The sequence below is a fragment of the Nematostella vectensis genome, chromosome 8 (assembly GCF_932526225.1).
Source record: "Nematostella vectensis chromosome 8, jaNemVect1.1, whole genome shotgun sequence".
Taxonomy (NCBI): domain Eukaryota; kingdom Metazoa; phylum Cnidaria; class Anthozoa; order Actiniaria; family Edwardsiidae; genus Nematostella; species Nematostella vectensis.
Window position 1 is genome coordinate 2,524,398 of NC_064041.1, and position 19,078 is coordinate 2,543,475.

General features: G+C 41.3%; 1 protein-coding gene across 2 annotated transcripts; it reads left to right on the forward strand.

Annotated features, from left to right (window-relative positions):
• The first annotated feature begins 3,057 nt into the window (after positions 1-3,057).
• Positions 3,058-18,524, forward strand: LOC5504220 (deleted in malignant brain tumors 1 protein). Of its 2 annotated transcripts, XM_048731241.1 has the most exons (16): positions 3,058-3,216; positions 6,067-6,198; positions 7,190-7,255; positions 7,872-8,000; positions 8,290-8,353; positions 8,481-8,534; positions 9,451-9,626; positions 10,098-10,322; positions 10,690-10,701; positions 11,285-11,459; positions 11,985-12,142; positions 12,223-12,320; positions 15,159-15,375; positions 16,166-16,268; positions 16,923-17,136; positions 18,002-18,524. In XM_048731241.1, exons 1-15 carry the CDS (start codon positions 3,138-3,140, stop codon positions 17,131-17,133), a joined length of 1,899 nt encoding a protein of 632 aa, XP_048587198.1. In that variant the 5' UTR covers positions 3,058-3,137; the 3' UTR covers positions 17,134-17,136; positions 18,002-18,524. The 2 variants fall into 2 exon arrangements, with proteins under 2 accessions (XP_048587198.1, XP_048587199.1); XM_048731242.1 differs by lacking the exon at positions 7,190-7,255.
• Positions 18,525-19,078: the final 554 nt, after the last annotated feature.

Genomic DNA, 19,078 nt, shown 5'->3' on the forward strand with positions numbered 1-19,078 from the left:
ATGTGGCTCAGGTGATGGTATTTATTGAGTCAATGTTGCATTAAATTTCAGTGGAAAATGTCTAGATAAAAAGGTATGTTATATTCATAGAAAATCATAGAGCATGCATTTGCTAGCCGTTTGCAGCGATTCTCAGTTTTGTAGACAAGTTAGAGGTTTGGGTCCCATGAAACCGTTCACAAAACGGAGTGTCCTGATTGAGTTCAGATTTATTTAGAAAATGTAGGAGTTATGCTTCGTTGCTGTGATTTTCAAGATGACATCTACTTGTCATCATTTCCTCTTGTCCTCATTATCGTATATTATAGTAAATGGAATGTTATTGCTTTGACGTCTTTAAGATTTACAAACTGCAAGGTGCTATAGAGTGCAAACAATATATCGAACCATAGGAAGCCCAGTCTGTAAACTGATCTGTAAACCGATGAGAAATAAACGGTGTTTCTATGAGCAGATGAGAGTGATTCTTAAGCCCGCAATTTGCCATGTGTTTTGTTGTGAATATCAATAAATTACATACAAACTTACAACATGACTTCTTCTTGTGTTTTTTAATGTCTAGAGTTTTATAGGGTTTTTTTTTCTTGGAAGGGTGCTGAAATGTTACGGTTATGTTGCGGTGAAACACTCGATCAAGACAGTGAGATTAAGTTAAAATTATTAAATATACTAGATTAAAATAACTAAGATAAGCAAATAATCTCGTTTCAAAGACTTTACTCGCGCTGCATGCCGCAAATAAAACTCGTTCTGCACGTACGCGCGTATTTGCGGTTCAGTGATCACACTCAATTAACAAGAGACTAATTTAGTCAAGTTTGACCAAAAATTGCTTTTGCTAATGCAGTTATATTGTTTGCACTCTATCTGGCCTTGTTTGGCGCAAATTTGTATCATGCAAATGTTTCAAACCCGTGAAAGTCAATTACATTTTGTTGCACGGGATTTTAAAACCACTCTATTAAAATTATCTAAACACAGATTGTCAACGCATTAATATACTGTTAGCTCGACTTGATGTCTATTTGTTAGAGGTACAAAATAACATGTTGAGTGTCTCTTTAATTAAATGTTCTTTGCTCCGCGGGGTAAAACACATCATGTATTGTTAAAGAACTGCTATTTTTATGTTCAGGAATGCATAACTGATTATTCATAGCAAAACACGCAAATCAGAACCCACGGAAATCCATTACCCCTAGTGATATATACAGTTGAAGCTCTCGTAAGCGACCACCTTGGGAACTGAAAATTGTGGTAGTTAACGGAGCTGGTCTCTTACGAGAGCTTGCTCTCATAAACGACCACTGGGCGTCAAAAACTTAAACAATAGGTGTTGGTCGCTTGCGGGAGCTTAATTAAAATGCTGGATTCTAAAATTTATCGTGATAATTACAACGCTGTAATATTTTGGTTTATTTCTTGATTTTAAAACTATTAATTAAGTTTTATTTAATAGCAATTAATTCTACGCAAAGTAGCTCGTTATGCTCGTTTATATCGACGACTTAAGCTTTTCGTCATGAGAATATCTTCTGCGTCTACGACGATCGCATGGCGTCTTTTGTTAGCCGATTTCTAAAGCGTGCAACAAACAAGTGGATGGCTATTGTAACTGGAAAAAGGATAAATCGTGGAGCTGGCAATGGACTAGAGATTCCTTGCATTTACACATTTTCTGGAGACAAAGAAATGTCAATCCCATGGTTGAAATTGAAGTTAAGAAAATTGTAATTATGAAATTTTTGAATGGTTGCCTACTGGTCGCCCACATGGTTGCCTACTGCGCTTTATATGTGATTTCAGCATGCATTGGATATTATGGTTATCAGGTGTTGGCTGGTGTTGTAAAGCCAAAAATCATTGTGGTCGCTTACGAGAGCTAAAAAATAAAAGAAAATGTCAGTTGGTGGTTTGAAATTGTGGTCGTTAACGGAGCTGGTCGCACCGATAAGTTGGTCGCTTACGAGAGCTTAGAATTACAGAGTTTGTTTGACAATTCAATCGGTGATTCGTGATCGTGGTCGTTATCGGAACTGGTCGCTTACGAGACCGGTAGCTCAGAGAGCTTCGACTGTATCAACCCAAAGATGGCGAAGGTCTGCTTTCTACTTGTAGTCCTTTTTTCTTGACATGAATTAAAATTACTAATTACAAGTATGCATATATAGCAGTTTTTATTGTCAATTGAATGGTAATTGCCACTCAAGCGGCTAATAACTCAGATAAATTGTTTTGACTTATGGAGTCAACTTTTTCTCTAATCAAACCAAGTCGCTGGGTAAACTACATAAATATACCAAGTTAGTTTATATTTAACTAGAAAGCCTTGCTAACATTTGTGCAAAAATGTGGCTTACGTGATGGTATTAAATGGCTTAGTGATGCGTTCAATTTTATAACAACATCACAAACATTGCGTTGGTAAAAACTAAAAAATATTCAACCAAAAGTGAAATTCGGAACTTTAAACTGTGTTTTGTTTTACAAAAATGTCTTCAGGCACGTACACAGGGGGTGCCAAAAAGTGGGTCATTTCTTGTTAAGGAATCTTCAAATACTATGCTTTTTCCATATGATACCTATGACTGTGCACCCCCCCCCCCCCCCCCCCCGCTTCCTTATGCCAATCCTGGCTACGCACCTAGTCTTTATGGATAGTGTCTATTAAATTGTAAATGACACTTAAATGTCGTCTTCTCCTTAGTGTTATACACCTTTTTCAAAAAAGGTTGTCAGTGCAAATGGCGAATGACAAATAGTAAATGGCAGTTTACCCGAACGGTGCTTCTGGGTACTAATCATTCGTAAAATTAAAGGTGTTAAATAAAGTCTTACAATGTCAGAGACATACATTTATGATCTTTAATGGATAATTGTTTGATTTATTTATATTCTTCAGCATTTAGTAGAAATTTAATGAGACCCATGGTTCCTTTCGGTCCTAGATCTGCCATTTGCCAATCGCCATTTGCCGTTTCGCACTGACAACGTTTTTTGAAATCGGTATATGTATATGGTATTGTTATAAAAGAACTGCAATTTTCATGTTCAGGAATGCATGGCTGATTATTCATAACATAACAAGAAAACAGAACCACCCTTCATTACCTTTAGCAGTATATCTCAACCCAAAGATGGCGAAGGTCTACTTTCTACTAGTAGCCCTTTTTCTTGTCTATGGCAACCTTTGCTCAGGAAAATCAGTGATCGAAGGTAAGGAATAAGCTCTAGGTAGTTCGCAATTAATAGTTTCAAATTCCTATTTGATTTTGAAAGTCGTCCTGATAACTATAAACGCACAATGATGCATTTTGTATGTTTCTTTAAGAGAAATTTCAGCAAAACAAATAGATAGATCATGCACATGTCAGAAAAATACGTTTTCACGAATTAAAAAAGTCACTATAAACTTTTGACGCAGTTTTCACGATCTCCAGGATGATAAGTTAGGGTTTTATTGGACCTTGAAAGATCCGATAGGAGCTCCAACGCTTCAAAAGTCTCGTCAGAGCGCTTTTAACATGCATATTTGCTCGCTCTTTACAACTTAAAAACTATTAATCAGGAGAAAGTAATAGCCCATAAAACAAATCTGCTGATCCACTGACTTTGAAATAGTGAAAGGAATTCTTCGAGAACACATTATTTCTACCACAAATTAGAGAGAAATTCGAGGTGAGGTACATAAAAACATTGAGCGGGGAGATTCTGTAAAAACTTCTCTGATTAAAAAACAAGAGAGAAAAAAACAGCAGATGTAAAGGGGGCGGTAAGACAAATTCCTGGAGGGCCTTTAAGCTTATAACAAAATTATAATGTGACATTTTATGGAAATCATTTTCTTTTGTCGGGTTTTGATTTTACTGTTTCACGAACAAGGATAAAACAGTAAGTGTCCCTTTAGAGTAGATCAGCTAAGGTCATTTATGTAATCATTGCAGGATTTTAATTTGGCAGCTAATGCTCTTTTTAGAAATTAGTACGTGCATAACATGTATGCATGGCTTTGCTTATTTATAGCTTAAAGACCCGAACAACAATGACACACTCGAAAAAGCGTCTTTGTGAGCGTTGAAGCGTAATTCCAAAACGGTCTATTAATTTGGGGTCAGTACGTAGCTCTTACAAGCCGCAATTTGATTGGGCAAATGAACAATATCCGCACCTCGACACAAAGAACGAGAAGAATAGAGACAAAAGAACTGATATTATCCTAGGTTACTTCAATTACATATAATAATGATGAGACTGTCGTTTGTATTATTGGTGTAAATCTTGACATTTGCCGATAAAACTTGTAGTTAAAAGTCAGGCGTAAACAGCGAATTTGACATTCTCTTCTACTTTTCCCCGCACTTAAATCACTGCAAGTTGAGAATAATAGCTTTGAAAGCACATAAACACATAGTATGGCTATTCGCGCTCGTCGGATCTATGAATTACCCGCGCGCCATGTCGATTCCGAATCTGGCTATTTTTAGTAACCACCACCCCACCACTGTGCGTCAGGATTTGCTTCTTTTATTTGGTCCTATAGTTATGGAAATGTCTAGAAACAACATCAAAAAAGTACCGTAATATCTCCCTACTTATTTTCTCACTATTAGAAAACTCAGATACTTCAGCTTGCTGGCTTTGATCATCACAAAAATGCATTCCCTCGCTACAAGGATAGTTTTATGAAATGTATTTTCTTGGATTTCTTCTCAATTCACCGGAATATTCACAAAAATCAATATCATATCTAGTGTCTAACTTACAGATTTCGTTTGACCCTTAGGAAGATAATGAATGTTGAAAAACCACGAAGAAGCAGCAAGTTAGAGCGGAAGCGGTGTTTGAAGCACGAGGTTTTCCGCTCTTGATTTTGAATGAAGTCTCTTTTTTTTAAACGTTTTCGAAATCTTGCAATCCTCGAAGTACTACATCTTAATATACCGCAACTGCCTGTATCCTTGATGCTAGAATGAAATTTTCGATAGTATTTGTGCAAATAGGGTGGGTTTTTTTTCGGTTTCAAGACACAAAACAGCGGCAAACAACAAGATGTAAATGCCAAAGCGCAGGGGTAGGGTGAGTAAAAATGCTCACGCACAGTGGTGGGGTGGTGGTTACTTAAAATAGCCAGATTCGGAATCGACATGGCGCGCGGGTAATACCAGTGTCCCTCTCTTATCTTATGCTCTCTTGTTTGGTGCGTGTCACTTATCGCATTGGAAAACGCAACTCACACGAAATAATTCGCTGATTAACCCCTTGTATTAATTTCACTTGTCTTGGGGTCTATTTTGGAAAATATCGATCATTAGAAATATATTTTTAATTCTCAAAATTTCACTGAGGCCAGCGAAAAGTTTTTTCCTCTCTCTGCACTAAATCTTTACTTATTGTCCCTACCCCATTGCTACGCAGTCTCCTTCAACAAAACAACAAGCAGACAGACAAACAAACTAACAAAAGTTGTAGAAAACGTTATGCTGTGGTAAATGATCTTTTCTACAACACTTTCTCGTAATCTCTCTTTCTGATTGGTTGTTAGCTATGGTAAATCAGAGGACATCCCACGGGATTCGTCATTTACACAATCCTTGCAGGTTCACTTGAAGCGAAAGAGCCGAAAAACCTTGCTTCAAATTCGGTAAATTTGGTTCAAAATCTTTTCTTGTAAATGTATTTTCCATCCTTACAAAAGGACACTAAAAGTAATGAAAACTGCAGGTTTTTGAAGCTAAAGTTTTCAATTTTCGTTTATCCGCGCGCGCTCCAAACACCGGTTGCATGCGCTCGCGCACGTACTAGAAAACACGCCATTTCAAACAAGTGCGCGCTGTTTTGATTTTGTAAAATACTGCTTTGGTTGTTTGTGTTGGAGAAAAGAAATTTATTATAGTTTTTCGTGGTATATACTCTTATACACCACGATATTCGTCACCTCATGAACAAAATTAACTGTGGAATCACTCCACAACATTTTTAACATGAGGTGACGAAAATCCTGGTGAATAAGAGTACATACCACGGGAAACTATGGCAAATTTGTTAAATACATTTTTGTTTTTCAAGATACAAATGGTCCCCCAGGAACTGAAGACGCTTCGCCTATTGACCAATTCTCAAAGAAGTCAAGTGATCTTTTATCAGATCTGACTCAAGAAATCCAAGACCCTCCAGGAACAGCAAACGATGGGGCTGAAGGTAATGGCAGTTCTTCGAGGATTGGAAAGACGGTACCAGTTTAAGGTTCAATGATAGAAGCAGATCTAGTTGGACAACCCTGTCGTTCGCTGACCCTGTGACGTCAAATGTCTTTAGAAGATCCGTTCCTCTAAGGACCAGTCCCCGGGGCGTTCAATTGGGTTTCCTGTGGTTCATTATGTTTCACCCAACACCTGGCTCTCTAGTCCAGACCTGGGACTCTCTTTGCGCTCGACATTCTGGCTCGCGTGAAAGAGGGTCCAGTATTTATTGCATGCGCATGCGCGCGAAAATACACCGCATATATGCGGTGTGGCCTGGTTGCTTAGTTCAAGATGACTGCGAAAGGGACGAGCGAGGGTTTATTTCAGAAATAATACGCTGATTTTGGTCGTGGGTAAATACTTGATTGCCAATCTTTTCTGAGAACAGGGCAGATGATGGAAAATATATCATTCAAAGAGCTTTTCCGTTTTCGTTATTTTCACGGGCGCGCTTTAGGCAATAGCGTCATTTCAGACGAGCGCGCGCTTTTTTGGAATTTGATTTTAGATCACATTTTATTGCGTTTTTATTGAAAACAAATCCCAAGCAGTTCGCTGATATTCCTTCACATGTACAAAACATACTTTTCAACTTAGCGATGATCGATTTTCGGAGCTCTGCACTTGACAAGGTCTTGCGGGAATCAACCCTCCTTTGGCACGTCCGTTATTGCGCGCGCTCGTATTTCAACTTTTGCCGTGAAGGTCAAAAAAGCACCCGAAAAAGTCAGATTTGAAGGGAATTAATATTCCTACTTCACTTAACTATTTTTTAACCGTGCTGTGGTTATTTGAGTTGAAGTGTGCAATCATCAAACTTTATAAACAGAAATAAAAATTAACGGTATTAAATACCGTACCAAAAACGTTACAAATACCTGGACTGTTTAGGATTCTGTTAGCCAGTAGATTATATTACTAAACAGCTTCTCTGTTTTTTTTTTAAGAAAACGCTTCACTAGACCCTGATGGGAAAGACGAGGTTGACACGTACAAACGGGAGGAAGATGCAGGTTAGGATTTGCGGTTTTTACACCAAAATAAACGTTACACGCCCGCCAAAATTTCGAAATTTAAAAAAAGGCACGCAGTCAACAACACTAAAAAAAACGTCAAACCGTCGTTAATGTGTCATTGACTACTATTTCCAAACAAGCAAAGGATGTTTAATTCTGGGAAGTTGCGGCACTACTAATTTGGCTGAAAAAATATTTTTTTTATTTTCTAGTATGATCGATAGCCTTACCTTTTCTACTATAGATCTATTCGAAGGAGATATTGCAAAAAAAGTCAGATTTGAAGGGAATTAATATTCCTACTTCATTTACCTACTAACCGTCGCTAATGTGTCATTGACTACTATTTCCAAACAAGCAAAGGATTCTTAATTCTGGGAAGTTGCGGCACTACTAATTTGGCTGAAAAAATATTTTTTTTTATTGTCAGATTTGGAATTAATATTCCTACTTCATTTACCTACTAACCGTCGCTAATGTGTCATTGACTATTCGCTATTTCCAAACAAGCAAAGGATTTTTAATTCTGGGAGGTTGCGGCACTACTAATTTGGCTGAAAAGATAAATTTTCATTTTCTAGTATGCTGGACAGCTTTACCTTTTCTACTATAGATCTATTCGAAGGAGATATTGCAATGGATGATCACGTGAGAAAGTTGGTGTCCGGACAGGTTTCAGACTCCGTTGTAGGGAAGTTGTGGCCAAGAAAAACCGTTTATTATGTTCTGGACAGAAATCTAGGTGAGTACAGTGAGACCTCTCTACTGCCACTGCGCCTCAACAACGTATCTTGAATTTGCCTTGACAAGTTCGTCTGTGATTCATCGCAGATCGTCGAGCTCTGAGTTCTACAATCTCAGCTGTACTTAAAACTAAATCCTTAACGAAAGAAGGCCAAAGAAATACGATATCACATATACCATGTGCGAGTTGCTGGTTACCAAGACCCAGGGGACTAGTTTACCGTCACCTTTTTTTTTTTACGACAATTTGCTTTGATGGGCTTTTCACGTATTACCATATTTTTTAGGCAATCTTGCAGTCCAGGCCATCAAAGCAGCTATTGCCCACATCTCACGTGAGACGTGCATCAGGTGGGTTCACCTTACTCTTCACATTATACACCATCTTGAACTGCAGTTTAGATGCCAGCAAACTGAATTTGTAGACGTAAACCTAACTATAGACACTTAACTGTGGATTTTTTCTAAATATTTTCAGGTTCATAAATAAAAAATCCGTCACCGGATACGTCAGATTTTTCGTTGGCAATGGGTAAGAATATTATGTTCTCCGCTTCCTTCTCTGTCTCCGCTTCCTTCTCCGTCTCCCCTTCCTTCTTCTCCGTCACCGCTTCCTTCTCCGTCACCCCTTCCTTCTCCGTCTCCTCTTGCTTCTCTGTCTCCTCTTGCTTCTCTGTCTCCGCTTCCTTCTCTGTCTCCGCTTCCTTCTCTGTCTCCGCTTCCTTCTCCGTCTCCTCTTGCTTCCCTTTCTCTTCTTCCTTCTCCGTCTTTTTTTTTCTTTTCTTTCTCCGCTTCCTTTTCTGTCTCCGCTTCCTTCTCCGTCTCCTCTTGCTTCCTTTTCTCTTCTTCCTTCTCCGTCTTCTTTTTCTTTTCTTTCTCCGCTTCCTTCTCTGTCTCCGCTTCCTTCTTTGTCTCCGCTTGCTTCTCTGTCTCCGCTTCCTTCTCCGTCTCCCCTTCCTTCTCCGTCTCCTCTTGCTTCTCTGTCTCTTCTTGCTTCTCTGTCTCTTCTTCCTTCTCCGTCTTCTTTTTCTTTTCTGTCTCCGCTTCCTTCTCCATCTCCTCTTGCTTCCCTTTCTCTTCTTCCTTTTCCGTCTTCTTTTGCTTTTCTTTCTCCGCTTGCTTCTATGTCCCCGCTTCCTTCTCTGTCTCCACTTCCTTCTCCGTCTCCTCTTTCTTCCCTGTCTCTTCTTCCTTCTCCGTCTCCCTTTGCTTTCCTTTCTCCGATGCCTTCTGTCTCCGCTTCCTTTTCTGTCGCCGCTTCCTTCTGTCTCCACTTCCTTCTCCGTCTCCTCTTGCTTCCCTGTCTCTTCTTCCTTCTCCGTCTCCTTTTGCTTCTCTGTGTCCACTTCCTTCTTTGCTCCGCTTTCTTCTCTGTCGACGTTTCCTTCTGTCTCTGCCTCTAGTCTGCTCTGTGAAAATAAACCTTTGATATACAAAATACTCTACAGGTGTTACTCGTACGTCGGTCACCAAAGGAGAGAGCAAGACATCTCCATAGGAAGGGGGTGTGAGACGATGGGGATAGTCGCGCATGAGATCTTGCACGCCCTCGGCTTTTGGCACGAACAAAGTAGAAAGGACCGCGACCAGTACGTCACTATTAACTGGAACAACATCAGGGCAGGTATGATAGCGCCGTTATTCAATATTCTTGAAGCATTTTTATTTTAGTTTTTAAATCACGCCATTTCTCCGGCAGATTCTGATCAAAAAGCACCAAATTTACTCCGCGTTTAAATGACGGAAGTCGGAAATTGGTTTAAGCAGCTTATAACTATTGTAGAGATATCGCAGAATATTAAACAATTTGCGCAAATAATGCGTAAATGTATACGCCAATTCGCACCGAGTTGGCACCGTCGATTTGCGCGCCTGAATATGCGTTTTAGCGTAGAAAGAACCTCTAATTATTTTTCACGCTAAATGAATTTTGCAAAACAATGAAATGAATAGATTTAAAAAAAAAAAATGCGTCCGAAAGCAACGGTCTTTTAATTGACTTAAAATCACCGCCACATGAAACAATAACAATACACAAGAAAACAATTCGTAAACAAAAACTATAATGGATGAACGAGGTTCTTTAATGTTCCAGGGAAGGCACACAACTTCAACAAGCACTTGAACTCCCATACCCTCGGAGCTCCGTATGATTACAACTCCTTGATGCATTATGGCCGCAGATCCTTTTCCAAAAATGGGCGGGACACAATCACGCCTAAGAAAAGCGGAGCAGCTATTGGTCAACGGGATGGACTGAGCAGGGTCGACATCTGGCAAGTCAGAAAGAGATATTCGTGCCCAGGGCCTCTCCCTACAGGTGGGTAAGCGTGTCGTCACGCGAAAAATTGGGGTAAACGCTTCATAGTCTTACAACCGCCGGGCTTAGGCTTTCACGGCTTAGTTCTGGTTTTGGGAGGAGGACAAAACTACATATAACGACTAGCCATTGAGGGGGGGGGGCTAGCCTTAGGGGCTAGGCACATGGTTATAATTTCTCCTGGATATTACGGTATGGATCGATAATCGTTTGCCGTTAGGCATCACTTCCATTGTATTTTGTGACTATGAAAGCATTAGTTTTAGAAATAAGCTAACAAACATACAGGGCTTGCGAATCATTTTGAAATCTTATTCGTTAATAGCAAAGCTGTTTGTCTAATATATACTTTTTGGTTTCTTTTCAGTTACACCTTTACGTAAGTATTATCTATACATATCATAATTTTCTTGTACGTTTATATGTCTTTAATGCATTGTGATACGGTTTTTTGTGATGCATAGCCCCTATGCGGTGGATGCAATCAAATAACACTATAATTAAAAGGGGAGCTACACCCAATAACGTGTACGAGGGATTGCTCAAGGCCTGGGGGTTTACCCCCTGCCCATGGAAATAAACATAACAATCGAAATAAGCTCTTCAGACTATAGCCCGTCCCCTATTTACGTAATGGAACATCGTCTACATTATTCGTTTTCAGTAGTGACTCAATACTTAGTGTATAACGAATACTACGGTAGAATGTAAACATTTGGTGACTACACTATTGTTTTTTGAAGAACCTTTTCTATAACAACGTCCAGCTTCATATTTCAAATTCTAAGAACATGCCAAGATCATGTAGAGGCAAAGATAGCAGCAAAATATTGTTTTGTTAGGGTGATGCGTTCTAAAATACAGAACCATTTTGCCTTGATAATAATAAGCTTAAATATTATTGCTATTGATTGCCTGTAGAATTCACTTATAATAATTAATTTTTATCTTGTAATTACCAGCCAATGTTAAAGTACGCCTCGTTGGTGGGAGGACGCCTTATGAGGGGCGAGTGGAGGTGTTCTGGGGGGTTTGGGGAAGCGTATGTGATGACCACTTTGATATCAACGACGCACATGTTGTATGTAAACAACTCGGCTATAAGGCTGGAGCTCAGGCTGATTTCTGCTGCAGCAAGTAAGTGACGGATTAAAGCCCGGCGATACGACTTGTGTGACGCCTAGGCTATGAAACCCTTAACAAATGAGAGGAACTAAGGCTGCTTGAATCACGGCAAATTTTAATCTATCCTAAAAAAAGCACTGATCCAAGCCTTTTTGAGTCACAAATTCATGCCAAATATACACAGAAATGACTGCGCATGCCACGCAAGAAAACGAAGAAAAAAAATGAAATCTTTAAAAGAAAAAAAATGAGAAAAAAGCTAGAGTAAACGTGAAACAATTTAGCTGCAAAAGCAGTGCATTGCAAATTACTACTGTAACCGTTTAAATCTGTTTTCTGTTGTGCTTGATTTCGAGACCCACTGGAGATTATTGTAATGTTTGTATTTTTAAGTATGTTCGATTAATTTCCTATGAATTTAATGCCTGCCCTGCTGTGTGTCCCTTGCCAATTGTTGACGTTTATTTTAATTAATAAATAAATGATGTTGGTTTGAAGCGGGCAGATATACGATTCTAATTGATTGTACTTTTGAAGGTTTGGAGCAGGCCGCGGTCCTATTCATCTAGATGATGTTCAGTGTAAAGGTGGAGAGAAATCCATAGCTCAGTGCAAACACAGAGGTTGGGGCTCACACAACTGCCGTAGGAATGAACACGCCGGAGTGAGGTGCATCCCAAATTCTAACATCAAAGGTAAGTTAATATAACTGTTTCTCTGTCAGTCTGTTTCAAGTCTGTTTGACCGTCTCATAAACTTACCGTCTCTTTCACAGTTCGTCTAGTTGGTGGCATGCTAAGTAACATGGGGCGCGTGGAGATCTTTCACAACAACAAATGGGGGACCGTGTGCGACGACAATTGGGACATAAAGGTGCGTGGTAACCTTCGGAGATCATTTATTTTCATTTGTATAATAAGCGGCATTATGCCGGCTGCTGTTTGTTCTGTTAAGCGACTTTATGCCGGCTGATGTTTACGCTGCTGAGCAACTTTATGCCGGCTGATGCTTGCGCTGTTGAGCGACTTTATGCCGGCTGATGGTTACGCATTGAGCGACTTTATGCCGGCTGATGTTTGTGCTGTTGAGCGACTTTATGCCGGCTGATGTTTGTGCTGTTAAGCGACTTTATGCCGGCTGATGTTTGCGCTGTTAGGCGACTTTAGCCGGCTGATGTTTGCGCTGTTAGGCGACTTTAGCCGGCTGATGCTTGCGCTGTTAAGCGGCTTTATGCCGGCTGATGCTTGCGCTGTTAAGCGACTTTAGCCGGCTGATGCTTGCGCTGTTAAGCGACTTTATGCCGGCTGATGCTTGCGCTGTTGAGCGACTTTATGCCGGCTGATGCTTGCGCTGTTAGGCGACTTTATGCCGGCTGATGCTTGCGCTGTTAAGCGACTTTATGCCGGCTGATGCTTGCGCTGTTAGGCGACTTTATGCTGGCTGATGTTTCCGCTGTTAAGCGACTTTATGCCGTCTGATGCTTGCGCTGTTAGCGACTTTATGCCGGCTGATGCTTGCGCTGTTGAGCAACTTTATGCCGGCTGATGTTTGTGCTGTTAAGCGACTTTATGCCGGCTGATGTTTACGCTGTTGAGCGACTTTATGCCGGCTGATGCTTGCGCTGTTGAGCGACTTTATGCCGGCTAATGTTTACGCTGTTGAGCGACTTTATGCCGGCTAATGTTTACGCTGTTGAGCGACTTTATGCCGGCTGATGCTTGTGCTGTTAAGCGACTTTATGCCGGCTGATGTTTGCGCTGTTAGGCGGCTTTAGCCGGCTGATGCTTGCGCTGTTAAGCGGCTTTATGCCGGCTGATGCTTGCGCTGTTAAGCGACTTTATGCCGGCTAATGTTTACGCTGTTGAGCGACTTTATGCCGGCTGATGTTTGCGCTGTTAGGCGACTTTAGCCGGCTGATGTTTGCGCTGTTAGGCGACTTTAGCCGGCTGATGCTTGCGCTGTTAAGCGGCTTTACGCCGGCTGATGCTTGCGCTGTTAAGCGACTTTAGCCGGCTGATGCTTGCGCTGTTAAGCGACTTTATGCCGGCTGATGCTTGCGCTGTTGAGCGACTTTATGCCGGCTGATGCTTGCGCTGTTAGGCGACTTTATGCCGGCTGATGCTTGCGCTGTTAAGCGACTTTATGCCGGCTGATGCTTGCGCTGTTAGGCGACTTTATGCCGGCTGATGTTTCCGCTGTTAAGCGACTTTATGCCGTCTGATGCTTGCGCTGTTGAGCAACTTTATGCCGGCTGATGTTTGTGCTGTTAAGCGACTTTATGCCGGCTGATGTTTACGCTGTTGAGCGACTTTATGCCGGCTGATGCTTGCGCTGTTGAGCGACTTTATGCCGGCTAATGTTTACGCTGTTGAGCGACTTTATGCCGGCTAATGTTTACGCTGTTGAGCGACTTTATGCCGGCTGATGCTTGTGCTGTTAAGCGACTTTAGCCGGCTGATGTTTGCGCTGTTAGGCGGCTTTAGCCGGCTGATGCTTGCGCTGTTAAGCGGCTTTATGCCGGCTGATGCTTGCGCTGTTAAGCGACTTTATGCCGGCTAATGTTTACGCTGTTGAGCGACTTTATGCCGGCTGATGTTTGCGCTGTTAGGCGACTTTAGCCGGCTGATGTTTGCGCTGTTAGGCGACTTTAGCCGGCTGATGCTTGCGCTGTTAAGCGGCTTTATGCCGGCTGATGCTTGCGCTGTTAAGCGACTTTAGCCGGCTGATGTTTGCGCTGTTAGGCGACTTTAGCCGGCTGATGCTTGCGCTGTTAAGCGGCTTTACGCCGGCTGATGCTTGCGCTGTTAAGCGACTTTAGCCGGCTGATGCTTGCGCTGTTAAGCGACTTTATGCCGGCTGATGCTTGCGCTGTTGAGCGACTTTATGCCGGCTGATGCTTGCGCTGTTAAGCGACTTTATGCCGGCTGATGCTTGCGCTGTTAAGCGACTTTATGCCGGCTGATGCTTGCGCTGTTAGGCGACTTTATGCCGGCTGATGTTTCCGCTGTTAAGCGACTTTATGCCGTCTGATGCTTGCGCTGTTAGGCGACTTTATGCCGGCTGATGTTTACGCTGTTGAGCAACTTTATGCCGGCTAATGTTTACGCTGTTGAGCAACTTTATGCCGGCTAATGTTTACGCTGTTGAGCAACTTTATGCCGGCTAATATTTACGCTGTTGAGCAACTTTATGCCGGCTAATGTTTACGCTGTTGAGCGACTTTATGCCGGCTGATGTTTGCGCTGTTAGGCGACTTTAGCCGGCTGATGCTTGCGCTGTTAGGCGACTTTATGCCGGCTGATGTTTCCGCTGTTAAGCGACTTTATGCCGTCTGATGCTTGCGCTGTTAGGCAACTTTATGCCGGCTGATGTTTACGCTGTTGAGCAACTTTATGCCGGCTAATGTTTACGCTGTTGAGCAACTTTATGCCGGCTAATGTTTACGCTGTTGAGCAACTTTATGCCGGCTAATGCTTGCGCTGTTGAGCAACTTTATGCCGGCTAATGTTTACGCTGTTGAGCAACTTTATGCCGGCTAATGTTTACGCTGTTGAGCGACTTTATGCCGGCTGATGTTTGCGCTGTTAGGCGACTTTAGCCGGCTGATGTTTGCGCTGTTAGGCGACTTTATGCCGGCTGATGCTTGCGCTGTTAAGCGACTTTATGCCGGCTGATGTTTGTGCTGTTGAGCAACTTTATTTTTTTTCATAGGATGGCCATGTCGTTTGTCGCATGCTTGGATACAAGCGAGCCGAGAAGGCCTTACCACGAGCGGCGTGTGGGAGGGGATCGGGCCAAATCTGGTTGGATAATGTCCAATGCTCCGGACGGGAATCGTCAATCGACTATTGCGCCCATAAGCCTTGGGGTAAACACAACTGCGGCCATCACGAGGATGCTGGTGTAGTGTGTGAGCCTAGGAATCCAGGTACGTGTAGTATATACCGGATATGACGTGAACCGGAAGTAATATTTTATGCATGCAGTGTTTACTGGTGAAACACGGTGTAGTTTGCGAGCCTAAAAATCTAGGTACGTGTAGTGTATACCGGATATGTAGTGAACTGGAAATAATATTCTATGCCTGCAATGTTTGTTGTTAGAACCTGGTGTAGTGTGTGGGTCTAAGAATCCAAGTATGTGTAAAATATACCGGATATGACGTAACCGGAAATAATATTGTTAAGCGAAGTGTTTGTGGTATCGTGACGAACAGGGTGTTGCAAAAGTTCTTTGTCATTGAAAATGAAGATGTTTAAGATGAAAAAAATGAGATGCAATTTAATTCATGGTTATGAAATAAATAAGCGTGAATAAAAATACAAAATAAATAAAAACTCTGTAGTGTCAAGAGTCCAAGTAAGTTCGTTCTCCTTTACACTATTGTAATGAGTTTTTACAGCCGAGAATATGGGTCCGCATCAGAAGAAAAATTGGTATAAAAAGGAATGTTTAGATAAGATGTATCAGCGATTCCCAAAACACTGATTTAGACAACACGATTCAGTCGTATGCGAAATGCCCGCGACTTTCAACATCAACAACTTTCAACTCTCTCATTCTCTCAACAACTCAAGCCATAGTTTGTATGTTGTAGGCAGGTCATATACGACGAAATCGTGCCTTTCATATAACACTAAATCAGCCTTTAGCAACTGTTAGTACTTTGTTGGATTTAACTTAATACTTAATAGGGCATATCGTTGATTATTTTCCAGTGCGCGTCCGTTTAGCTGGAAGTCGTGTTCGTGGCAGCGGCCGCGTGGAGGTGCTTTATAATGGGGTCTGGGGAACAGTGTGTGATGACTTTTGGGACATCCGGTAAGGCTATTATTATCTATCAAGGCTTCAAGGCTTATTTTATTATTTGACTATTATTTTATTGCAGTATTTTTTAGGCTTTTACCTGTTCACTATTATCCTCGTACTGTGGCGTCAAATTAAGTGAGCTTAGGGGGTGTTTTATGAAATACCCTGAGGATGGGGAGGAAAGTTTTGACTTCCAGCCCCCCCCCCCCCTTAGTTTAAGAGAATTTTCGGTGCCCCCTTTTTTAACAACCACCAGGATTTCGATAGAGCTCATAAAATATTGAGAGCCCCCCCCCCATCATCTTTACCCTAGGTGTTTTTGGCTCCAACAAAAGTCTTTGTAAAATTGTATGTATATTGGCATTCTTAAAAAAAACAATAATCACTGATATGTACTAGAGGAGACCTTTGATTTAATATGTATTTTCCTGATAAATATAAGCCATATACCTGCTTAGCATAAATAAGCAAGAGCTTTCGACTTCACACTTCCTAAATAAAGCAATATATTATTTAAAAATTAAATGCCTTTTTTAACAAGTCAGCGTTGAGAAGAGATTCTAAAACGTTGATATTATGGGACGAGCGGCATGCTCAGGACACTCAATCCATAAAGAAGGAAAAACAGGAAATATCTTATTACTATTCTTCGTTGAATTTTACCAGAGATGCGAAAGTGGTATGTCGTATGTTGGGTTACTCCCGCGCGGTCAAGGCCACTCATAGCGCATCCTTCGGTCAGGGGAGCGGACGTATACTACTTGACAACGTGATGTGCAGAGGGACTGAAAAGACAATTGCCGACTGCACACACAGCCCGTGGGGCAAGCACAACTGCAGACACTCCGAGGATGCTGGCGTGATCTGCAAGGCGTAAGAGGTGGGTTTGATATCAAGTGTTATCGCTGACAGAATTCACACATTCAATAAAGTTAACACCAGGGAATCACTGGTCAGGAGCACTCATCTCGTTAAACCTCCTCCCAGGAACCTCCTTAGATCCAAGAACCTGCCAAGAACCTGCCCAGCCCCCAGATCCCAGAATCTTCCCAGATCTCAGAACCTCCCCAGATCTCACAACCTCCCCAGATCTCACAACCTCCCCAGATCCCAGAACCTCCCCAGATCCCAGAACCTCCCCAGATCCCAGAACCTCCCCAGATCCCAGAACCTCCCCAGATCTCTCAACCTCCCCAGATCTCACAACCTCCCCAGATCTCACAACCGCCCCAGATCTCACAACCGCCCCAGATCCCAGAACCTCCCCAGATCCCAGAACCTCCCCAGATCTCACAACCTCCCCAGATCCCAGAACCTCCCCAGATCTCACGATCTCCCCAGATTCCAGAAAAACCTCCAGATCTTAGAACGTAACTCGGGCTTCTCTATTGTGTTCTATTTGGGCATTTAATAAAACGAACTTTTTTTTTACCGCCTCGTCAACATATAAGAAAATGTTTATTTGATAGCAGCACACACAAAACACTACAAAACCCCGGAAAATTGACAATCACAACATCTAATTACTCCCCCCCTTCCTCTAAAAAAATATCGCTTATAATCAAATTATCAGCGAAATGAATAACTCACGTTTGTGTATTTATTATTTTCTAATATACAAGGAACTCTTGTGGAATTGATCTCAAACCTGTCTAGTAGGGCGGTCTAGCAGACACAGTGGAATTTACATGCTGGGACCTCGTTCAATAAACATCGTGCACTGACTTTGCTTTTTTTTTTTTAAGGTCAAAGGATAATCTTCACTGCATCAACGACTGGAAAGAACTTGCATAAAACATTATAGCACTTGTCTTGTTATAGTCAACTTGTTAGTATAGTGAACTTGTAAAAATATTCATCTGTTTGTATAGTCAACTAGTAAAACATCCAAATCGTTAGTATAGTCAACTTGTTAGTATAGTCAACTCGATAAACATTCAACGCGTTAGTATAATCAACCCGTAAAACATTCAAATCGTTAGCATAGTCAACTCGTAAAACATTAAAATCGTTAGCATAGTCAACTCGTAAAACATTAAAATCGTTAGCATAGGCAACTCGTAAAACATTCAAATCGTTAGCATAGTCAACTCGTTAAACATTCAAATCGTTAGCATAGTCAACTCGTAAAACATTCAAATCGTTAGCACAAAGAACTGTTTTTTTAATTATATTTGTTTCAAGCATTGAATAAATAGACTTAAATAGCTTAGATGAAAAAAGAATTGTAAGGTTTGCTTTTCATAAATAAACTTATTTTTGTCTCAATGCGTGTATTTTTATAATCCAAGAATGCAATGGGGTGCTAAAAATAGAATATGACAAATTTCTCAAGGACAACAGGGTTATGTATTCCCGCAACTGATCGAGACTGGAAAAACATGGCGGACGAGAAGCGGGGTTTTTGGAGCGTTGACCACAACAAAGCCAAAAATCATATGAATATAATTTACTAGAGGTTTGAAACCTAGATATTCGGACAAGAGTCTTCTATTGTTTTAAGAGAATGCTCAGAAAAGCGTTCCCTTTAATTTGTGAATGTTATTTTTGCAATTTATTTCCAAAATTCATCGAAACGACGACAAAACACGTGGCTCAGTTGACTCGCGATTTATTTCATGCCTTTTACTAGCGTCGAGAATTAGTTACATATACTAATTGCCTACAAAAGGAAGTCGTACATCAATGTTAATTCAACCTAAATTCATTCCAACATTTTCTTATCGCGGAAACGCGCTTCTAGTAGTTTTTGAAATTCACTAGACAGATATCTGGCACGGAACAGGAATTAGGGATGAAGTCGTCACCATCGTCCCCCGCAG

What these genes read in the sequence shown, in the direction of transcription:
- LOC5504220 (XM_048731241.1), top strand. Translation starts at nt 3,138, where the DNA reads ATGGCGAAGGTCTACTTTCTACTAGTAGCCCTTTTTCTTGTCTATGGC. An exon ending in AGCAAACGATGGGGCTGAAG is followed by an intron (nt 6,199 to 7,189) that starts GTAATGGCAGTT and finishes TTTTTTTTTAAG; the next exon opens with AAAACGCTTCACTAGACCCT. An exon ending in GTGTGAGCCTAGGAATCCAG is followed by an intron (nt 15,376 to 16,165) that starts GTACGTGTAGTA and finishes ATTATTTTCCAG; the next exon opens with TGCGCGTCCGTTTAGCTGGA.